At 39.8% G+C, this 18,359-nt stretch overlaps 1 protein-coding gene across 1 annotated transcript in view; it reads right to left on the reverse strand.

Annotated features, from left to right (window-relative positions):
• Positions 1-2,683: 2,683 nt before the first annotated feature.
• Positions 2,684-18,359, reverse strand: part of ST3GAL5 (ST3 beta-galactoside alpha-2,3-sialyltransferase 5) — a 1,145,576-nt gene continuing 1,129,900 nt past the window's right edge. Inside the window, exon 7 of the mRNA XM_044062329.1 lies at positions 2,684-5,310. Coding sequence (XP_043918264.1) covers positions 5,053-5,310 — 258 coding nt within the window. The 3' untranslated portion in view covers positions 2,684-5,052. The remainder of the gene's footprint in view (positions 5,311-18,359) is intronic.

The following is an 18,359-nucleotide window of genomic DNA, read 5'->3' on the forward strand; positions in this document are numbered from 1 at the left end:
GGAACATCCAGATGTGAGGTGTTCAACCCCCAGGCATCTAACACACTGAGTGTGGCCATCAGCTGGGGAAAGCTTATGGCCACACTCGGAGCACTTAGAAAAAATAGCTTTGGGCTGCTCAGACATCCCAAACTAACAAATAAAGTTACTAGAACTAAAGTAAAAGTAACAAAAAACCACACTCAGGCCCAAACACACACTACGCTACCAGCGAGGGGAGGGATATAAAATTAAGTTTTAAACTCAAAAAAAAAAGTAATAATACAAGAGGAAAACCTACACTTTCACACAAAATTAACCAAAAATTTTTAAATTTAAGTACTTTAAACACTAAATATAGCACTTAGCTGGAGAGCTGGAAAAAACAATCTGGTCATCATGCGCGGCAAACGAGATCTGAGGTCATGAGGGTAGAGCAGGGCATTATGGGTGAGGGGAGGAGCTGAGAGCTTGGATCCATAGCTGGTAAACCATGCCGGTTCGGATCCGATATCGGATCCATAACCCACAGGCTGCAGACAAATGAATCTCCTACTTCAGATTGTGAATTATGGAAGAAGCATAAAGTTACACACCTGCTAGTGTCCCTTTCTTTTCATGGAAGGTCACAGAATGGCTGTGTTACATGTTGAGGGAGTTCCTGAATGCTAATTCCAAAGCTGATGGTTTACATCATGCTGGCATACAGCAGAGATATGATGCATCACCATACAGCAGGCATCTTGCAACTCAAACATGATTTAGAAGTATGGCTGGAGCATCAAAGACGTAGAAAACGTAAAACTTGGGGACATGGTGCATTTGCAATCAGTAAGGTCTTATACACAGAACCACAAAAGAAACTGGAAATAAAATTATGAGGTATAGGGTTAGGATCCAAAACAGTGGCATGGGCTGGAAACAGGCTGCTTGATTAGAAGCAGAAGGTGGTTGTTAGCAGAAAACAATCAAATGAAAAGTTTGGAAAACCTCTTGAAAAGGGAAGGCATACACTTCACTGCATTATCTTCAGTGATTCCTTAAATACTGCGACAAGAAAATCCTTGGGCTCCTGAAGCTGATGTTTTAGGACATCTGAACTGACTATGCCACACACTGTATGCTTTCTTCCCAGTTTGCAGGAGTCAGAGGAGAAGGAGAAAGTGAGTCTTCTCTGTGTGCTATGCTACATCAAACAGTATCATAACTAGCAAGGGTGGGGTGAAGGGGCAAGCCATTAGGTAGTGCAATGGGCAGTATGTGGGCATGAGGGCAATTCCAGGATTAATTTATGTAGCCATGGCTTATAGTGTTGATTCTTAAACATATTTAGTAGGTTTCTGTGTTAGTAACTGTAGCAAAGAAAATGTATAAGCTCTCTTACTGTACAGTTTCAGAGGACTTTTTTTGTCGTCATCAAATTCAGAATATTTTTGGGGAAGGGTGGCTCTGGAGGATGCCACTGAAGACTGCCCAGGACACCTGCTGACTTTAGTTACAACTGTGACCTCGAAGAAAGTATACAGAGAGAGAGTGCGATGGAGGGTATGAGGCATCCCCCACACTAGGGAGGGGCAATATTAGGAATGCCATTGTTTTAAATGCTCAACTTTCTGCTGGTTTACAAGTTTTATTTTAATTAATTAAACACATCAAATAAAACAGCATTTGCTAATCACAGAAAATCTACTGAAAAATATAGCATGGCTCAGGAAAGTGCTGCTTAGGACAGTGGTACAGTGCAACTCACCAGAGTTTAAAACTACCTTGAGATAAGAGTCAGAAAAACCGAAAACTGCATGAAAGACAGCTGCAGTGCAGGCAGATTTGACAGATCATGGACCTTCTCTCCTCATATGTGTTTATTATACACAGTTAATAATTTGTCTTTTACACCATCAAAGAAAAAACATTCTTCACAGACCAAAAAACTATTCACATATTTGTGGAAATTAATATCTTAATATCCAAACAATTCTGTGCAATAGATACTTCATTCGAGTTCGCAGAGCAATGACATTAACACTGAAGACTTTACTGTTTATTTTGCATAAATGACCTGGATTGCCAAAAATGCAACACTGATCAAAACATGACTCGCCTTCAACATGGGATTTAATGAAGACAACGATGCTGTGCAGAAAAGAAGACTTAAGCTTACTACTTCAAATGTCCTTTCTCAGGACGTACAACACATCAAGCTGTCTAGAGAAATTGCACTGGAAACGCAGGTGGATATTGCCTCTCCAATTAGTATCACAGTACCTTTGGTTAAGACACTACACTAATACAAAAGCACACTGCTGTGCTGGAGATGGCACAACGCAGTCAAGAGCACATGAAAAAACTTGGACAAAAGAATTTCTCCATGATGTGTACCATTTTGCAACAGAAAATGAAATAATCAACAAAGTAATACATTGTTCTGACAGAATGAGTGCAAATTTAAAACACATTTTAAATTAAAACTGAGCAGTGTTGCACTACAAGGCTTATAAAACATAACACCATGATGTTCATACACATCAGTAATTCTTCCCACAACACATAGAAGGAAGACATTCTCCACGGAATTCAACACCACCTACACTAAGTGTTCACTGTTCTGAGTGAACAGACAACACAGGCCTAACTCACACCTTCTTCCTCCCTAATTTTAGTTTTCCTACTGATATTCTTGCAGCTTTAAATATTGACAGAGACTTATAAAGGTTACCACAAAGTGTACACTACATGTACACAGTGTAATTTTTCTGAGTGACTAGAAAGCACAAAAAAAAGTGATAATGTTCTTCAATATATATCGTGTACGCTTAGATTAGGCTTTACTGAATTTGTCCCTGTCTTCTATACAAATAAGCATCACAGTTTTTAGAGAAACGTTAGATAATATGATTCAAAATGATTCTCTGAAAAGTCAACTAAGAATCTTAAAAACATCTGTCATGTTAAACAAAAAAAATGAGTCAAACAGATACTGACTACATGTAAGACTAAAATTGCTGGAACACACTTCCAAAATTTGCTTCCCATCTTGATTTAATGGGTAGTAAATAACACTAACTAAATTATTCCTTCAGTGATGGATTTTTTAAGGTGTTGCCTTCTATGCAACATATAGACAAAACTTATAAAATTATTAAATCCATTACTGTTAATGGATTAAGAAGTTATTCTGAAATGATCTCCCCTACTGTAATTCCACATTTACAATCAATGAAACAACTACCAATTTAAAAGAATGATAAAAGCAAAAGATAAAAACTACCACTTCACTGCAGATGGATTTTTTTTCTCCATTACTCATGAAACAAATATGATCTGGTAGTTGGTGCAAAGTGTTAAGGCTGTAAGCTGTAGTTCCCCTGGTACAGGGTTTATTTAGCAAAACAGTGCTTAGAAGGGAACTGTGAATTTGGAATAGGCTCCTAGACAGCATAAATTAGTCGTTATGGCAATTACCTGTGCTGGGTTTCAGGTGTCAGTCACCACATCTCTGCTACACTAGAAGCCAGGTACCTGCTTATACTGCATTTCACAGTTAACCAAACCTAAACAAATAAGCACACAATGTACCTATTACTCCAAAATAAACAATAAAGAGAAAATGTACATGCTCTGAAGGTGTACATTAGGTGTACTCTTAACAAAGGGATGCAAAGTGGAGGCCTTGTTACTGCTTGTTTACTGTTTAGTAAATCTAGTACCGCACTTGTTATCATGAAGTAAAACCGAATTGTGCATTAAGGAACAGATAAGACAGTACATACTACCAGCTTCACAGAGGGGTGTAATAAAGAGAAAGAGTGTTACAGCAATGATAGGGGCATGCAGTGCAGACTGCTGTAGGACAAAACAATTGAGTAACTTAATCTGATCACAGATTAAGACAGGAGAAGGACGGGTCATGGGCACAACAGGCAGGACTCATGAGTCATCTGCATCCATGTATCCTGGGTCAATAAACTCCTTTTCAGAATGAGGGGTCTGTTGCAGTTGAGTTGCCATTTTTATATGAGATGTTAAACCAAACTACCACCTGCCTAAACCTGACGGCAGCTCACGTGGGTGCCAAAAATCCCATGGTACTTATCAGAAGGAAGACAGGAAGAGTTTCACCAGTGTCATGGGCATATTTCTCCTAATCTAAGGTACCTTGAGTCTTCCTGGAATACAGAACCTAAGAAATAAAACATTTCTATTTAACCTGTAACCATTTAACTTGTAAACAAGTTTACTAATCCATTTTTTGAGTAACACTATGACATGATCAAAACAGCTCTCATATGCTGGAGGAGCTCTGATCGACACTGACTTTCTGCAATATATCAAACACTTTCCTGTTTGTTTCCGTGATGCTCTTCACTCCATGGTTATGTCCAAGAAATCATACTGGTACAGTATCTGTTATAATACTGATGATTCATTCAACAAATTCACTTTACAGAGATCCTTGTAATCTAAAGAATCAATATCAGATGAAGACTACAATGGTAGACCAAAAGGAGCTGGTCTGATTAAATATTTCAGCTCCCTGATGTTCTGCAGTAGCAAATACAGTGCACAGTACCTTCAGCAAGAAAGGCCAGAACTACCTGTCAGTCGTTATCCTCTAATCCGAGGTTCAGATAAAATCAGCAAATAAAGAACCAGAAATGGCGAAAAAAATGTCAAAAAGATGACTGCATTCTCCAGTTTTTCATCTGTGCTACTGACATCCTCAATTTGTTAGAACTAAAAAAAATGTAGTCACCACATTTTAGATGTGTGTAGATCTTAAAATGAAGTGATACAATGAACATTTAATGAAAGCTGCATTCACAGGAGCCAGACGGCTACAGAAGGGTCAAGACTGTCAAGTCTCATGAAAATACTGTTAAAGTAAGCAGCACAGCTCATCTCTTTGTTGCACAGTACTTCGCATCATGCTACAGCGGTACTACCAGACATCAAAAATACATGTCTGCATACCCACTCTGTGCAACAGAAAATTCTCCATGTTATGCCTAAAAAGTATGAAGTATTGCGCACAACACAATGAATCAAGTCTGAATCTATCCAATTGTGCCAGCTTCACGTTTTGCAAAACTCGCAAAATATTCCACCAGTAAGATCAGTCACAACTTTCTGTTTAATAAGTTTTTGTAAGAACACACTTTCCGATGTCACATTATGCATCTTCTGTTTTTTCATGGCATCCATTCGGACACTTTCATAATAGTGCAGAGGTACTTCTGGTTGGCTGAGATTATATCCAAAGCCTGCTATGCTTACTTCATCACACAAATGTGTAGCCATAATTACTGCCGTGAATCCCAGTGTTGGTATATTCTGTAAAAAGAAAAACGTCAGTTACTACAGAACATCAAAGATGGAGTATAATAAACAGTCTCAAGAGGAAAACATGGGATTTCCTACACAAAAATGTTAATTCTAAAATACAAAAATTTTTTCACAACAAAATTTCACACAAAAACATTCTCAGAGGGTCTCAATAAGAATCTGCCCAAGCAACAGAGACCTCCTAAGCAGAAACGCAAGCAACCTCCTACCCTTAACACAACCCAAAAGACACATAACACACAGACCCAGTGTGCCACTCAACCACAGCCCATAAGGCAAAACAACGTGCCTAACACATTAGTCATAGGTGACGCTATAGTCAGGCACACTGATGTTCCACTCACCAGAATAGACAAGGAGAAGGTTACTGTTAGCTGCCTATCGGGTGCCAGGATCCGCCACAGAACCCACACACTTGGGTCACTCCACAACAAGTACAAATATGAATCAGTCATTGTCCATGTTGGCGTGAACAACCTGAGATGTACCTGCCTAGACTACATGAAAAGAGACATGGAGGAGCTCTCTGATCTTGTAATCCAAGCAGGTATGACCCAAGCCCTGAGTAGCATTCTACCTTTGTCAGGACTGATACCGCAGTACAAGGACAAAATGATTGACTTCAACAATTGGCTAAGCTTCTGGTGTCATTCCAAGGGGATCCACTATCTGTCTGCCTGGGACGACATGATCAAGAGGCCATGATACCTTGCCAGATATGGCCTGCACCTGTTGCCCCTAGGATTCCGGATACTGGCTATGGCTCTTGCCGCCCCTATACTGCCTTTTTTAGGCAAGGTTCAAATGACAACCCACCACCGTAACAGATACAAGCAAGCAAAATCTGAGAGTAATGCTACTCAACTCTAAAAGTCTAATCCTCAAAATGCACTCACTCTAGGCACTCCTTAAAATGGAGAACATCGATACCTGTGCAGTGACAGAGACCTGGTTCAAGGCTCCAGAGAGCACCCCTGCATTACCAGGATATAACTCATACCATACCTTTCGGCCATCTAACCAGGACCGGAACACCAAGGGTGGAGGTGTGTCCATATTCATCAATGATATCCACACCTCCAGGCTAGCTGCCCAACATAATGCATCCGAAATTATCCAAGTGCAACTAACTCTGGGCAAAACTGCAATCCATACTGTAGCTTGCTACATATCCCCCACCATTCCCCAGGATTCCCATTTCTCTTTTCTTGACATACTGGAAAATATTAGGTTCAACCAAGGGTACAATCAAACACACTAATAATGGGGGATTTCAATTACCCCACCATCAACTGGGAAAACTACTCATGTACCAACTCCTTCGCTCAACACTTTCTAGAATTCATTAACTCCAATGCCCTGGATCAACTTATCCACACCCCTCCTAGGGGAGATAATATCCTAGAGCTGGTCATTACCAACATGAGTGACCACCAGAAGCTAATCATGATAGATATCCACCTGCTCCCACCCCTCATTAAGGAAACCACTGTAAAGAATTTCTACAAAGCCAACTTCATGCTTCTTAAGATAGATGTGGCAAACTTCACGACACCCATGCAGATGGAAAATACAGTTACGACTGCCGAAACTTATACAAATGCACTCTATCTGCACTTACACGTGTGCATGGATCGTGCTATCCCTAGCAGAACCAAGACGCTATCCTCCAAAAAAAGGAAGCCAATCTGGTGGTCCCCTGCTATAAGAAAACTCTACAACAGAAGGAATAAACTATTGCAAAAGAGAGTAAAATCCCATGAGTGAAGGCGCTCCCTAATCAACCTCAGTAAGAAGCAGAGATCCCTCATAAAATCCTCCAAAGCCAGGTATGAAAACAAGATTGCCACTGACTCTAAGGACAACCACAAAGCATTCTATACCTATGTCAAGAACCTCAGTGGCAACACAGAGATCTGCTCTGAGTTACAGTACTATGGAATGAAAATTATGTAACCAATTGATATCGCCAACAGCCTAGCTGATAGGTTCAGTGCCAACTTTACCCCCCTTCACCCCTTAAAGGGCCCATATCCATACCGGAAAAATGCAGTGCCCCTGCAATTGCAACTGAGCAGGAAAAATTGCGCTCTCCACATCCCAGGCTGTGTTCTACATGAACTTCAGAACGAACTGGCTCCCCACCTAAGCACCATGTTCAATCACAGCCTCACATCAGGTTTTGTACCCACTGAATGGTGCACAGCAACAGTTATACCACTCCACAAAGCAGGAGTCACCACGGACCCTGGGAACTACCGCCCCATTAGCCTGACGAACCTGGTTTGCAAGGCCACAGAACGTATCATCATAGAACTCATAAACAAAGACATTGGTCACCTCCAAACTCTGGACCCCACTCAGTTCAGGTTTGTGAAGGGCAGATCATGCCTCCTGAACCTGATTGACTTCTTTTAAACAGTCACCAAAGCCGAAGACGAGGTAAGGCAGCTCACTCAGCCTATCTTGACCTCGCCAAAGCTTTCAACACCATTCCCTGTTCTGGAATCATAGAAAAACTCACTAAACTGGGTACAAATCCATACATCACAATATGGGTCACCAAATGACTCACTGACAGAACCCACACTGTAAAAGTTGCAGACTCCAAATCTGACTTCAAACCTGTGACAAGTGGTGTACCACAGGGTTCAGTCTTGGGTCCTCTCCTGTTCGGTATCTACTTCTTGAAGTACAGGCTAACACACAAGGCCTCTGGCTGAGAAAGTTCACAGATGACTGCAAATCAGGTGCCATAGTCCAAGTCCCCGAATGACGTGGACATCCTACAGAAGGGCCTCACTGAGACTGATGCCTGGTGTCAGAGCCACGGCCTCAAGCTCACTGCCAAAAAGTGCACTGTCATCCCCTTTGGTAAAAACTCGGTACCCATGAACTACCACATAGCCGGCAGTCCACTTAACGCCGAAGGTGTGATAAGAGACCTTGGGACTCAGGTGAACAGTAGTCTCTCCTTTGACAGCCACATCACCACAGTAGTCAGGAAATCCTTCTACGTGACACACCTCATCATGAAAGGGCTCTCATCCAGGACAAAAGAGGTCATTGTTCCCCTCTACTCAGCCCTCATTAGACCCATTATTGAGTACAATGCCCCTTTTGGAATGTACCTCACAAGACACCTGCAACAGCTAGAAAGGCCACAAAAACAACTCACAAAGAGGATTACGGGACTCAAACAGATGACCTACGCTAACCGTCTCAAAAAACTCCAGCTGTTCTCCGTAGCATATTGCCTACTCCGAGGTGATCTCTGCCTAACATACAAAGCTATGTCAAACTCAGAGCTGTTGGACATGCAACACCTAAAGAAATCCCAATTTCTCCAAGCTACATACTCCAGAGACCTAAACCTTGTCACCACAATAAACAGAACATGCTGGAGGGATAGAGACTTCCCATACTCTGGAACAAGCTACTTATCCATGTTAAGCAGAGTTTCTCATTAGCACTCTTCAAGAAAAATCTTGATGAGTGGATGGGAAATAGGAAATTCACCCGGGGATCACTTCTGTGGCTCTGCTCGACAGGGGCACAGGAAAATAACCTTCTTGGGTGACGACAGCCAGGGAACCTTGTTGGCTAGGCTTACATAGGCCCTTGGGCCGATAGCCTAGTACCTACCTATGAACCTATAAGACTAAGATTTCCTAGTCAAATGATACTGAAAGCTTGTATAATTTGTCATTCTTTACTTAAGCATTGATCAATGTGCATGACTTTCCACCACTGCTCTTCTTCCCTGCCCCTACTGCAGCCTTAGTGCTCTCCAGCTCAGACAACTAAACCAAAATAACCATGTGTGAATGCTTCAAGGGCCATGTCGACGTGGATTCATGTCGATCCATCAAAGGTGCTTTGAATGAATGCAAATAAACTGAAACCAGTTCACCAAAACTGCCTTCAGCAAACATTGAAACATTTTTTTTTGCAGGGGGCAAGCCCCCCCCCCCCTCCTGCACCCTCCATGTGGGTGGACACCTTCACACCACCCAGGAATTATATACATATCAACCCCAGGGTCTCACAACAGTGGAGAAAACGGTAATCTCCACTTTCATCAAAGATGGTTTCTGCGACTTCGGTTTCTTTGACTTTGCTGAAATCGCCTTCAACAGACTGACATGCTCCCATCTATACCCACTGCACTCAAGCTGAAGATTTCTTGGCCAAACGTCTCATGTACCTGCAGGACTCTAATCAATTTCATTAAACATAGGGTTATTCTCATAAAAAAAAAAATAGAATTTGGAAAACTATACTAATAAAATGGCCAGCAATCTTTATTAAATCACAATTTACACATTGACATAGGTACACACAAATTAATAAAAAAGAAAAACATTGCAACATTTTCATTACTTTAATACCTCAATGCTGCTTTCTTTTAAGCATCACTTCTCTTCCTGAACATTATTCTGCATGTACTGCTTCCGTAAAGAAAGCAAAGAACTTTAGCCTTGCATCACACAAAAGTGTGCTTTGTATTTTCATCTTACTAAAAGCAACATTAATAATCAAGAAATAAAATCAAGCAGATGGTACACACATATTTTTCTACTAAATGTTTGTATCACAGCACAATAGTTAAGAGGTTTATTTTATGCACACACCACTGTGTTCTCCCAAAAACAGCCAAATGAGAGGTGCTTTAGAAACCAAACTCTGCAGTATTTAAATAAATCTTACTTTGCACTACATTACATTAAAGGAGATATGTGGTCAAAATAAAAGTAAAACTTTAAAAAACAATGAGCCCCCCCTAACTCTAGTATTATTTTAGGGGACCAAGTTTGGACCAAAAATATTTTCTTTCAATCTTTTCAAACAGGAATTTCACTTGGCTGCAGAATGTCATATCCAACCCAAGTATCCAAGACTCTGTAAAAAGTAAACAGACTGACAGTGTAACTCCTCTACTGCGTGGCAGGATAAAGTCCTAACTACACTCCAGAAGTCCTGAGTGCAAACAGTGTCTTGGGCATTGGAACAGTTGGAGGGAGAAGACAGGAGTTAGTGGCTGGCACTGGCTTTCCCATCCGGGAGGGAGGGAAGAAGTGCTGATTCTAGTCAACTACCACCATGTGAGCAGAGGCTTGTAAGGCACTTAAATGGCCATGAGCAGGGATAGGGGTATGCTGATCCCAGGCTAGTGATAATAACCCTCTATATGCAAGGGCAGAAGCATGTACACACATGGAGTGGGCATAACATACCCTGTGGTGACGCACCTGCTCATGTAAGCTACCATGGGTGGGTTAGGGTCTTGTTAGAAATGCCTTCATTGTCAGGATGCCAGCAAGGGCATAAATCTCCATGCCTGCCTGGATAACTGTTCCTTCAGCCATCTTTCACCCTTGTGCTGAGGATACCCAGTACAGGGAAATTAATTGTCTCATGACTGGTAGGGAAGGCTTAACAGCAAGAATGGACAGGAAAACATTAAAAATGTAAACACCAGGGTATCTTGTATTCATTTAGCCCATGCTAACAGCAACTAATCAAAATTACCATGAAACAAGTGAGAAAAAACACTCCCTAATGTTTACAAAGTAAGGTGGTTGTTTATTCTGGTGTTGAACATGGCAATCTAAAGGAAGGTAAAATTACTACTATACAGGGAAGAAAGCACTGCAGTAAAAGCGACCTTTGAAATAAGGTAAATTATGGATGGGGAGGGGGGTTCCTTTTTAAGTTTGATTTATTCATGCATTATTAGAAGTATAAAGGTAGGGTGTGTGCAGTGTCACAACACTCTCTCTCTCTCTCTCTCTCTATATATATATATATATATATACATACATACTTGAATGCATTAGTGGTTGGGAGAGTGGCTTAATGGCTAAGATGTTTGTCTTATAACTACAAGGTGCGGGGTTTAACTCTCACAAGGGATAATTGGCTAGGCTTAAAATGGCTCGCAAGGGCAGTTAGCTTAGTACTAACCTATGAACAAGGGTTGTTATTTAATGGCTACATGCCTGCATGATAACAGCAGTACACTGACATTACTTCTAAGCTGCAATGGGACAGTGGCTATTAATTATTGTTGCAAATAAAGTTGCTAGTCTCCAAACCCAGCACTTCAGAGATGCTGTGCAAATTCTCATCTATATCCTGAAGAATATGGCTACAAATAACTTTTGTTTACAGAATCACTAGAGCTTACTTGAAAGCCACACACATTCTAAACTACAGTAAAATGGTGCGACTGCTTCAAGGAACTGAAGTGCACCTACATATAGTAACTACTTCCTCTAGCTATAACCGACTTGAGTCTGACACCAAAATGGATGACTTGGATGAAATGGAAGCAACTTTAAAAGTAGGGTACCACTGGAAGTACAGAACGAAACAGGAAGAAATATTAACCCATTGCTTAAACAGCACCCCCTTCCTTACTGTACCACAGCATATTTTATTTTACTTTTGTTTACCAGGTTTGTCTGATTCGGTTTAGTTAAAAAACGCTTTTAGTCAGAGGCCGAGGTAGAAAAGCTCCAACACATTATAAACATTTTTAAAAAGATACTCAGCAATATATATAAACAAACAATAAGTAACATATATAAACAATTACAAATTAATTTGCTAATTGCATTGCATTTATATGAAATAAAGGCAACTATTACACTATAAAAATATACTTATGCATTAGTTGAATTTGAATATTGAGCATCTGAAGAGGTGTATTAGTGAGTTTGTCAAATATATCATAGATCATTTGATTAGTGCTTACAAATTAAAGAAACTGAAATGAGGGAAGGACACTAGGTAGGGCAGAAAATGTTAATACTGTAGTTAAGAGGTGGGGTATAAATCAAGTTCACAGATAACTATAAGCATGCTACTATAACGTTATATTAGAAGTATAAAGGTAGGGTGTGTGCAGTGTCACAAGACTATATATATATATCACAGGATTCTGAACGAAGACAAATGGTTTAACATTATGGCAAGCTGCAGACAACAGTGGCATTTACCCTAGACATACATATAGGAGCAGATCCATTCGTCTGATAGGCTAAATTTTAGTTGTGTTTTAAATGAATATGCATTCTGAATAGTTTTCAGTGATAGGAAATATTTTCTCTGGCATTCAAATTCTCTTGGGGGAGTAATGTTGTTTTAAGTTCTTAAGGGCTATGTAATCTTCTAGCTTATAGAACTCTGTGTATTATAGTTAGCTGGGAAATGCTAGTTCTAACCAGTTTAATTCTCTGAAGACTAGACAGTGGTGTGTTCTATTGTTACAAGTTATGGCAAATATGGACATATTTTTATAACACTGATCAAGTCTGGACAGTTGTGAGACTTGAAGGGTAGTAAAGACTGAGCCAGCATCAAAGAGGAATGGCAGTAAGAAAGTAGATGCTAAACATCTTCTGGTAATGACAATGAGGTAGGTTTTTATTCTACATAATATACATAGTTTTTGACAAGTTTTTTTTTCAACCACATGTGATACATGGTGATCAACTTTCAACTGGTCATCTATGATGACACCCAAAAATGTGTGGTTGGCAGAGAAAATAGTGAATACTGTTGCTTTGGTAGAGAAGTCCTTTGGGGGTAAAGAACACTAATGTATTTATTTTTTAAGGTTTAGTAGTATTTGTAAGATACTTACCCATGTTTCACTTGATAATGACTGCTGGGGTAAGGTCTTGGAGTTCAGACAGAGCTTTTGGCAGAGCAAATTAGAGTCGAGTCATCAGTGTATTGAACTAGCGTAGCATTTCTGTGGCAGTGTAGAGGTCACTGATGAATATGTTGCAAAGTATGGGGCCAGGTACAGAGGGTGACAAAAAAGTTACAGGCAGGAAAGTGGAGAAATAATTTTTCCATTTCACTGTTTGTGCTCTAGGTAGCTATGGAACCACTGTAGTGGAGTGATGGTAAGCCCAAAGGATGAGAACTTGTGCAAGATTTGTTGGTGAGAGAGTATTACAATGTTTTGATACGTCTAGAAAGATAGAGACCAGACGTCTGGCATTTTCTTTAGGGAAATATTGTATTAACAAAATTCAGCAAAGCAGTAGTAGTGCTGTTATGAGGACAAATGCAGTGCTGGGTTAAAGGATGGTTTTCTATTAGATAACCGAGAAGTTGCATACAAACACATTTTTCTAATATTTTGACAGGGGTGATATGATGACAACTGGCCCATAGTATGTGAGATCTGTACAGATTCCACCCTGTTACAGTGGAATAATGATTTTTTTTTTCCAAAAGCAAGGGGGCTTTATTTTCAGATATAGACTGATTTAACACAATAGAAACTGGACATGCAATAGTCTCAGCTGTTGTTTTAACATATTCACCAGGTAGATTGTCAAGGGAAGCTGTAGCAGGATTTAATTTTTTTTTAGCTATTTTTTGATGGCATCTGTGGGAAATGGTTGGAAGGAGAAATGAAGTTATTTCATTGAGTAGGGACATCAAGAGTGCAATTAGTCACTGGGTTGAAAAAGGACTGTACATTTTCTATAAAGCAGGTATTACATTGGTTGGTTATTTTTTTATTTTGTTTCTGTGTGACTGGTGTGGGCTAAGTAGCCTGTCCTGGATTTAGCACTTTACTGACTGAGATCTATAACAGTTTTGTATTATTAATGTGAATGTTTTGATTAGCTAATAGGATTTCTAAACTTTAGTAACAGGTTATTTTGTTAAGTTTCTTAGTTGTCTATATGCTAGTAAAGTAGGAGCTGTTTTATTTTTTCCAGGCCTTCCATGCTTTGTCTCTTGGTTTCATGAGGAGTTTAGTTTCAAAGGATAGCCATGGGGCGGGGCTGGCTTTGACTCTGTTTAGTCTGAGGGGGTGCTAGAACACCTGGAAAGAATTTATTAAAATAAGAGGAAAGTGGTGGAACCAACAAGCCCAATATATATATATATATATATATATATATATATATATATATCAATAAAATAATAAATTAGGTAACCGCTTTTGAGGAAACCCTCTTCTTCAGACCTTAACAAAAACTTCTACAAACTTGCAGTTTAAATACATGTAACAACCAATAAAAACGTACAATGAAATTTAATGTGGCAAAACTCTTTTTCTTAAGAGAGGTTTTAAAGAAACAGCACTGTTCAAGCCAGGTGGAGCATAAGCCTTAAAATCAATAATCCATCTCAACTCTATATATTCAGTTTCATTATGTAGATCTCCTTCTCTTAAACTCTCATTAATTTTTTGTAAAACTAAAAATTTAAAGTTATGCTGAGTACCACAATCTGATACATGTTTTGCCAGTGCATTTGTTAACTTATTATTTTGTATGTCATTCAAATGTTCCATGATCCTCTCTTCAACATACGATTAGTTTTGCCTACATAAAATGCACTGAATGAATTACACTTGGCCAGATAAAACTATATTCTTAGTGCAACAGTCTGCATAGAAAGAGAATTCTATGGATTTTGAGTGTGCCAGATGCACAACCATACAGGTTGACCATATATTGCATCAGATCTTACATGCCCTACAGACATATGTTCCCTTACGCTATGAAGTAAACCTTTTACTTATTCTATTGTTTTTATAACACAGTCGTTGCTTCAAATTCTTACTATTCTTAAAGCTAAAGCTAGGAGTGGACCCTACAACTCTACTAATTTGAGGATCTGTAAGCAGTATAGGCCAGTTCTTTTTTACTATCTCACAGATCCTGTTAACATCACTGGAAAAAGTTAAACACAACCTAGTCACCATCTCAGCACACTTTCTCCCTTCATCATGTACACTGGCAGGGAGTTCTTCAGAGAAATAGGGTCTGGTTATGTTATCATCCAGCGGGCTCACTTCTTCCATAGCCTTATTAATCTCATAAGGTCTACACACAGACTATCTAACGCCTCTTCAAGGTCTCTCCCACCAGTATGTAATATTTTACAACACAATACTTGATTCTTAACTATATTCCTAGTTATGTGTCTGGGGTGCATGCTGGAACGATGAAGAACATTATTTTTCCTACAGCTTTTTCTGTGTACACTAGTAGAGTTGTAGGGTCCACTCCTAGCTTTAGCTTTAAGAATAGTAAGAATTTGAAGCAACGGCTGTGTTATAAAAACAAGAGAATAAGTGAAAGGTTTACCTCACAGCGTAAAGGAACATATATGTCTGTACGGCATGTAAGATCTGCTGCAATATATGGTCAGCCATATATGGTCTCTAGCCACCATGCCTTTTTATTTTATAAGATTTTATTAAACTCCGATACAGCATCGTCTATGGGAAGAGTCTTCAGCGACTCCCAGTAAAGGAGATGCAGGATATTAATAAAAGTGCCTTCATGAAAAGTAGAACGTTTTCTTACCAAGCTGTAATAATGCGTTTTGAAGTAGTTGCTTTCGTACCTTATGGTACAGATCGGTAAGTGATCACTTAGGCTGTCTGAAGAGTTCCATGGGATGATACTTTATTTGAAGAAAAAGGTTAGAATCCAGTCAGGGATCAACTGCCTGGCTTTGGCTTAGTTATATCTAGTTAGTGTGGTTATAAGTTGGGTAAACTTGTCCAGATGTATATTATTGGTTGGATTTTCAGATTCTATGGTTACCAATCTACATTAACATCACCCAATATTATGGCTTCATTTTTGTTACCTGGGGAAAATATAAACCCATGATTGTGACTGTTTAGTTTTAGCATGGTTAGTAGGATTTCAGAGTTAGAGAAAGTTGGCAGGATCGGGGGTGGGGTATCTAGTGCTCTTTTGTAGAAAATAGCAACATCACCAGGTTTTTTGTTGGATTTGTCTAAATTGATAATATTACAGCCTGGCAGGACATTTTTTTTCTTTCTTCTTTTTTTTTTTTTTTTTTTGTTTCCTAGGGTACCCAAGTTTCTGTGGCATCAAGATGTCTGGAGACTGTACTGCTATCCATGAATGTACTTTAGGTGGTTTGTTACAAATATTTCACAAGTTGGTATGGTATACATGAAGGCCAGGCTGGGACTGTGGGTGAGGTGGTAGTGATAAAAGAGTTGACAGGACATGTTGCCTGGTGCCTAAATATGCTTAGCTGGGCCTGGGTTTGCGTGGATGCAACCACTTAAGTTTTATAGTTATGGCGGTATTACGGTACGTGTTTAGCCTGAAATTCTGTTTAATACCTAATTTGTGAGTAAATGGCTGTTGCTCTGTATAAATTGTACTTGAACATTAGGATATACGAGTGCTGATGAAGACAGGGTGTGACTGGGAGACGAGGCTCAGAAGCATTTGGCTAGGAGGACACAATATTAAAGTTTTGCTACAACTGTGAAACTAATGGATGTTGGTAGGATGATAAGTATGCAAGTAGGAGGAACTGTACTGGTAAGAAAAAAAGCAGGAGATAAATGTTTCTGAAATGTAAGAAATAGAAGGTTTTGAGGGACACAGTATGAAGAAGTAGGGAGGGATTACTTGGGAAAAGTCAAACTTGAAATGTAGAATATTAGCTTGTGTTTAGTAGTCTGTAGGCTTATGAGTGATTCTAACATGTGTGGGTGTTTCACTGTGTAGGTGTGAGAAATATTGATATGAATGAGGATGACTGCTTGACAAGGAGGCTTTTAACAAGTGCAGAACAGGTACGGTAAGGAAAGGCAAACAGTACTAATTTAATTGTGTACGGATGTAGAGAAAGAGAGAGAATGTGAGAAGAGGGGTATACGCAGTAAACAGAGATACGGGGAAGGCTGAAAGATATTACAACGGAACAGATGAGAGATAAGTATTAATTTGACTGTAGTATATGATTAATTTGGTTGTAGTATATGAGAAAAAAGATTGCAGGGAAGAATGGTAGAAGGAGTTTTGCTTATGAATGACTTAGAGGTACTGCTGGGGAGGGGTCTGAGTGAGAGAGGATGCAGTGTAAAGCAGTAAACAATAGTGTAGTTTACATTCCAATTGAAATATTTAAATACATAAAAAAATTATTTGGAGGATGCGCTTAAATTCTCAAACTATGTACTAATGAGAAAAAAGAGGTTATATACTCACCATAACGTTCCATCTGAGTAGTTATACTTAATTTTCTGCAACCTGTGGGTATTCGGATCCATATCGGATCCGAACTGGCAACATTTTTTCAAGGATCTGCTCCAAGCTCCTCCCCTTACCCTATGCTCCTGTAAAGTGCACTGATGTCTGCAAATACACAGGGACCTTGAAAAGTGTATCTAAAATGGTCACCTTTGTGTCCTTGAAAAAATTTGCCAAATGAAGCTGTGTGTGCCTGGACATGACAGCACAGACTCCCGTGGCTCTGGCTGAATCCTGCTCCACAAAAGGTTGGTCATGGTCAGGGTGAGGGAAAAGGCTTAAGAGGTCTGTCTAGCAACTGTTCAATGGTCAAGTGCATACCATCAGGAAAGTCAGGCTGAAAATACACCATCTGAAACAATTTAGCAGCAGTAAGCTCACTTCCCTGGAGTCCTTGTCTGGGAGACTGAATACATTGCTTTCCAAGCCTAACCATCACTTTAGATTTCTTTTCCAGGAGAACAGCTGGGAACCAAAGCCATTTTAAGGGTTGTCACACTAATACGGGTGCCAACCTTGGATGTCTCTGATCAAAACACTCTCAGTAACTATTATACTGGAGTTCTCCCAAGACATCTTGGTGGCAGCTTTCAGAAATGCTCACCAACAGAAATATCACCGAAGAAGATTGTTGGGTAAACTTACTGGCCTTCTAAAGCCTCCTTCAGTGGGATCCCCAATGCATAATCTCAGAATACTCCCAATCTCTGGGTTTTTGGAGAGGATGCATGGGAGTCAGCATGTTCGTAGTTACTAATATCTGCTGAGGGAGACTCTGGAGGTACTCCCTTTTGCACAGGGCCTTCTTGGGCTTCCTCAGTGGAGGGGAAAAGAGAAGCAGACCATCTCTGTTGCAGACATTGCAAAGACGGCTTCAGAAGGATTGAAACCTCACTAACAAGCTGATAATGAATAAGCTACTCCACCTGGGCTCACAGATGGCAATGGTGTAGATGGGAACCACTG

This window comes from Protopterus annectens, chromosome 2.part1 (genome assembly GCF_019279795.1).
Source record: "Protopterus annectens isolate FY-2018-M chromosome 2.part1, PAN1.0, whole genome shotgun sequence".
NCBI classification, from domain to species: Eukaryota; Metazoa; Chordata; order Ceratodontiformes; family Protopteridae; genus Protopterus; species Protopterus annectens.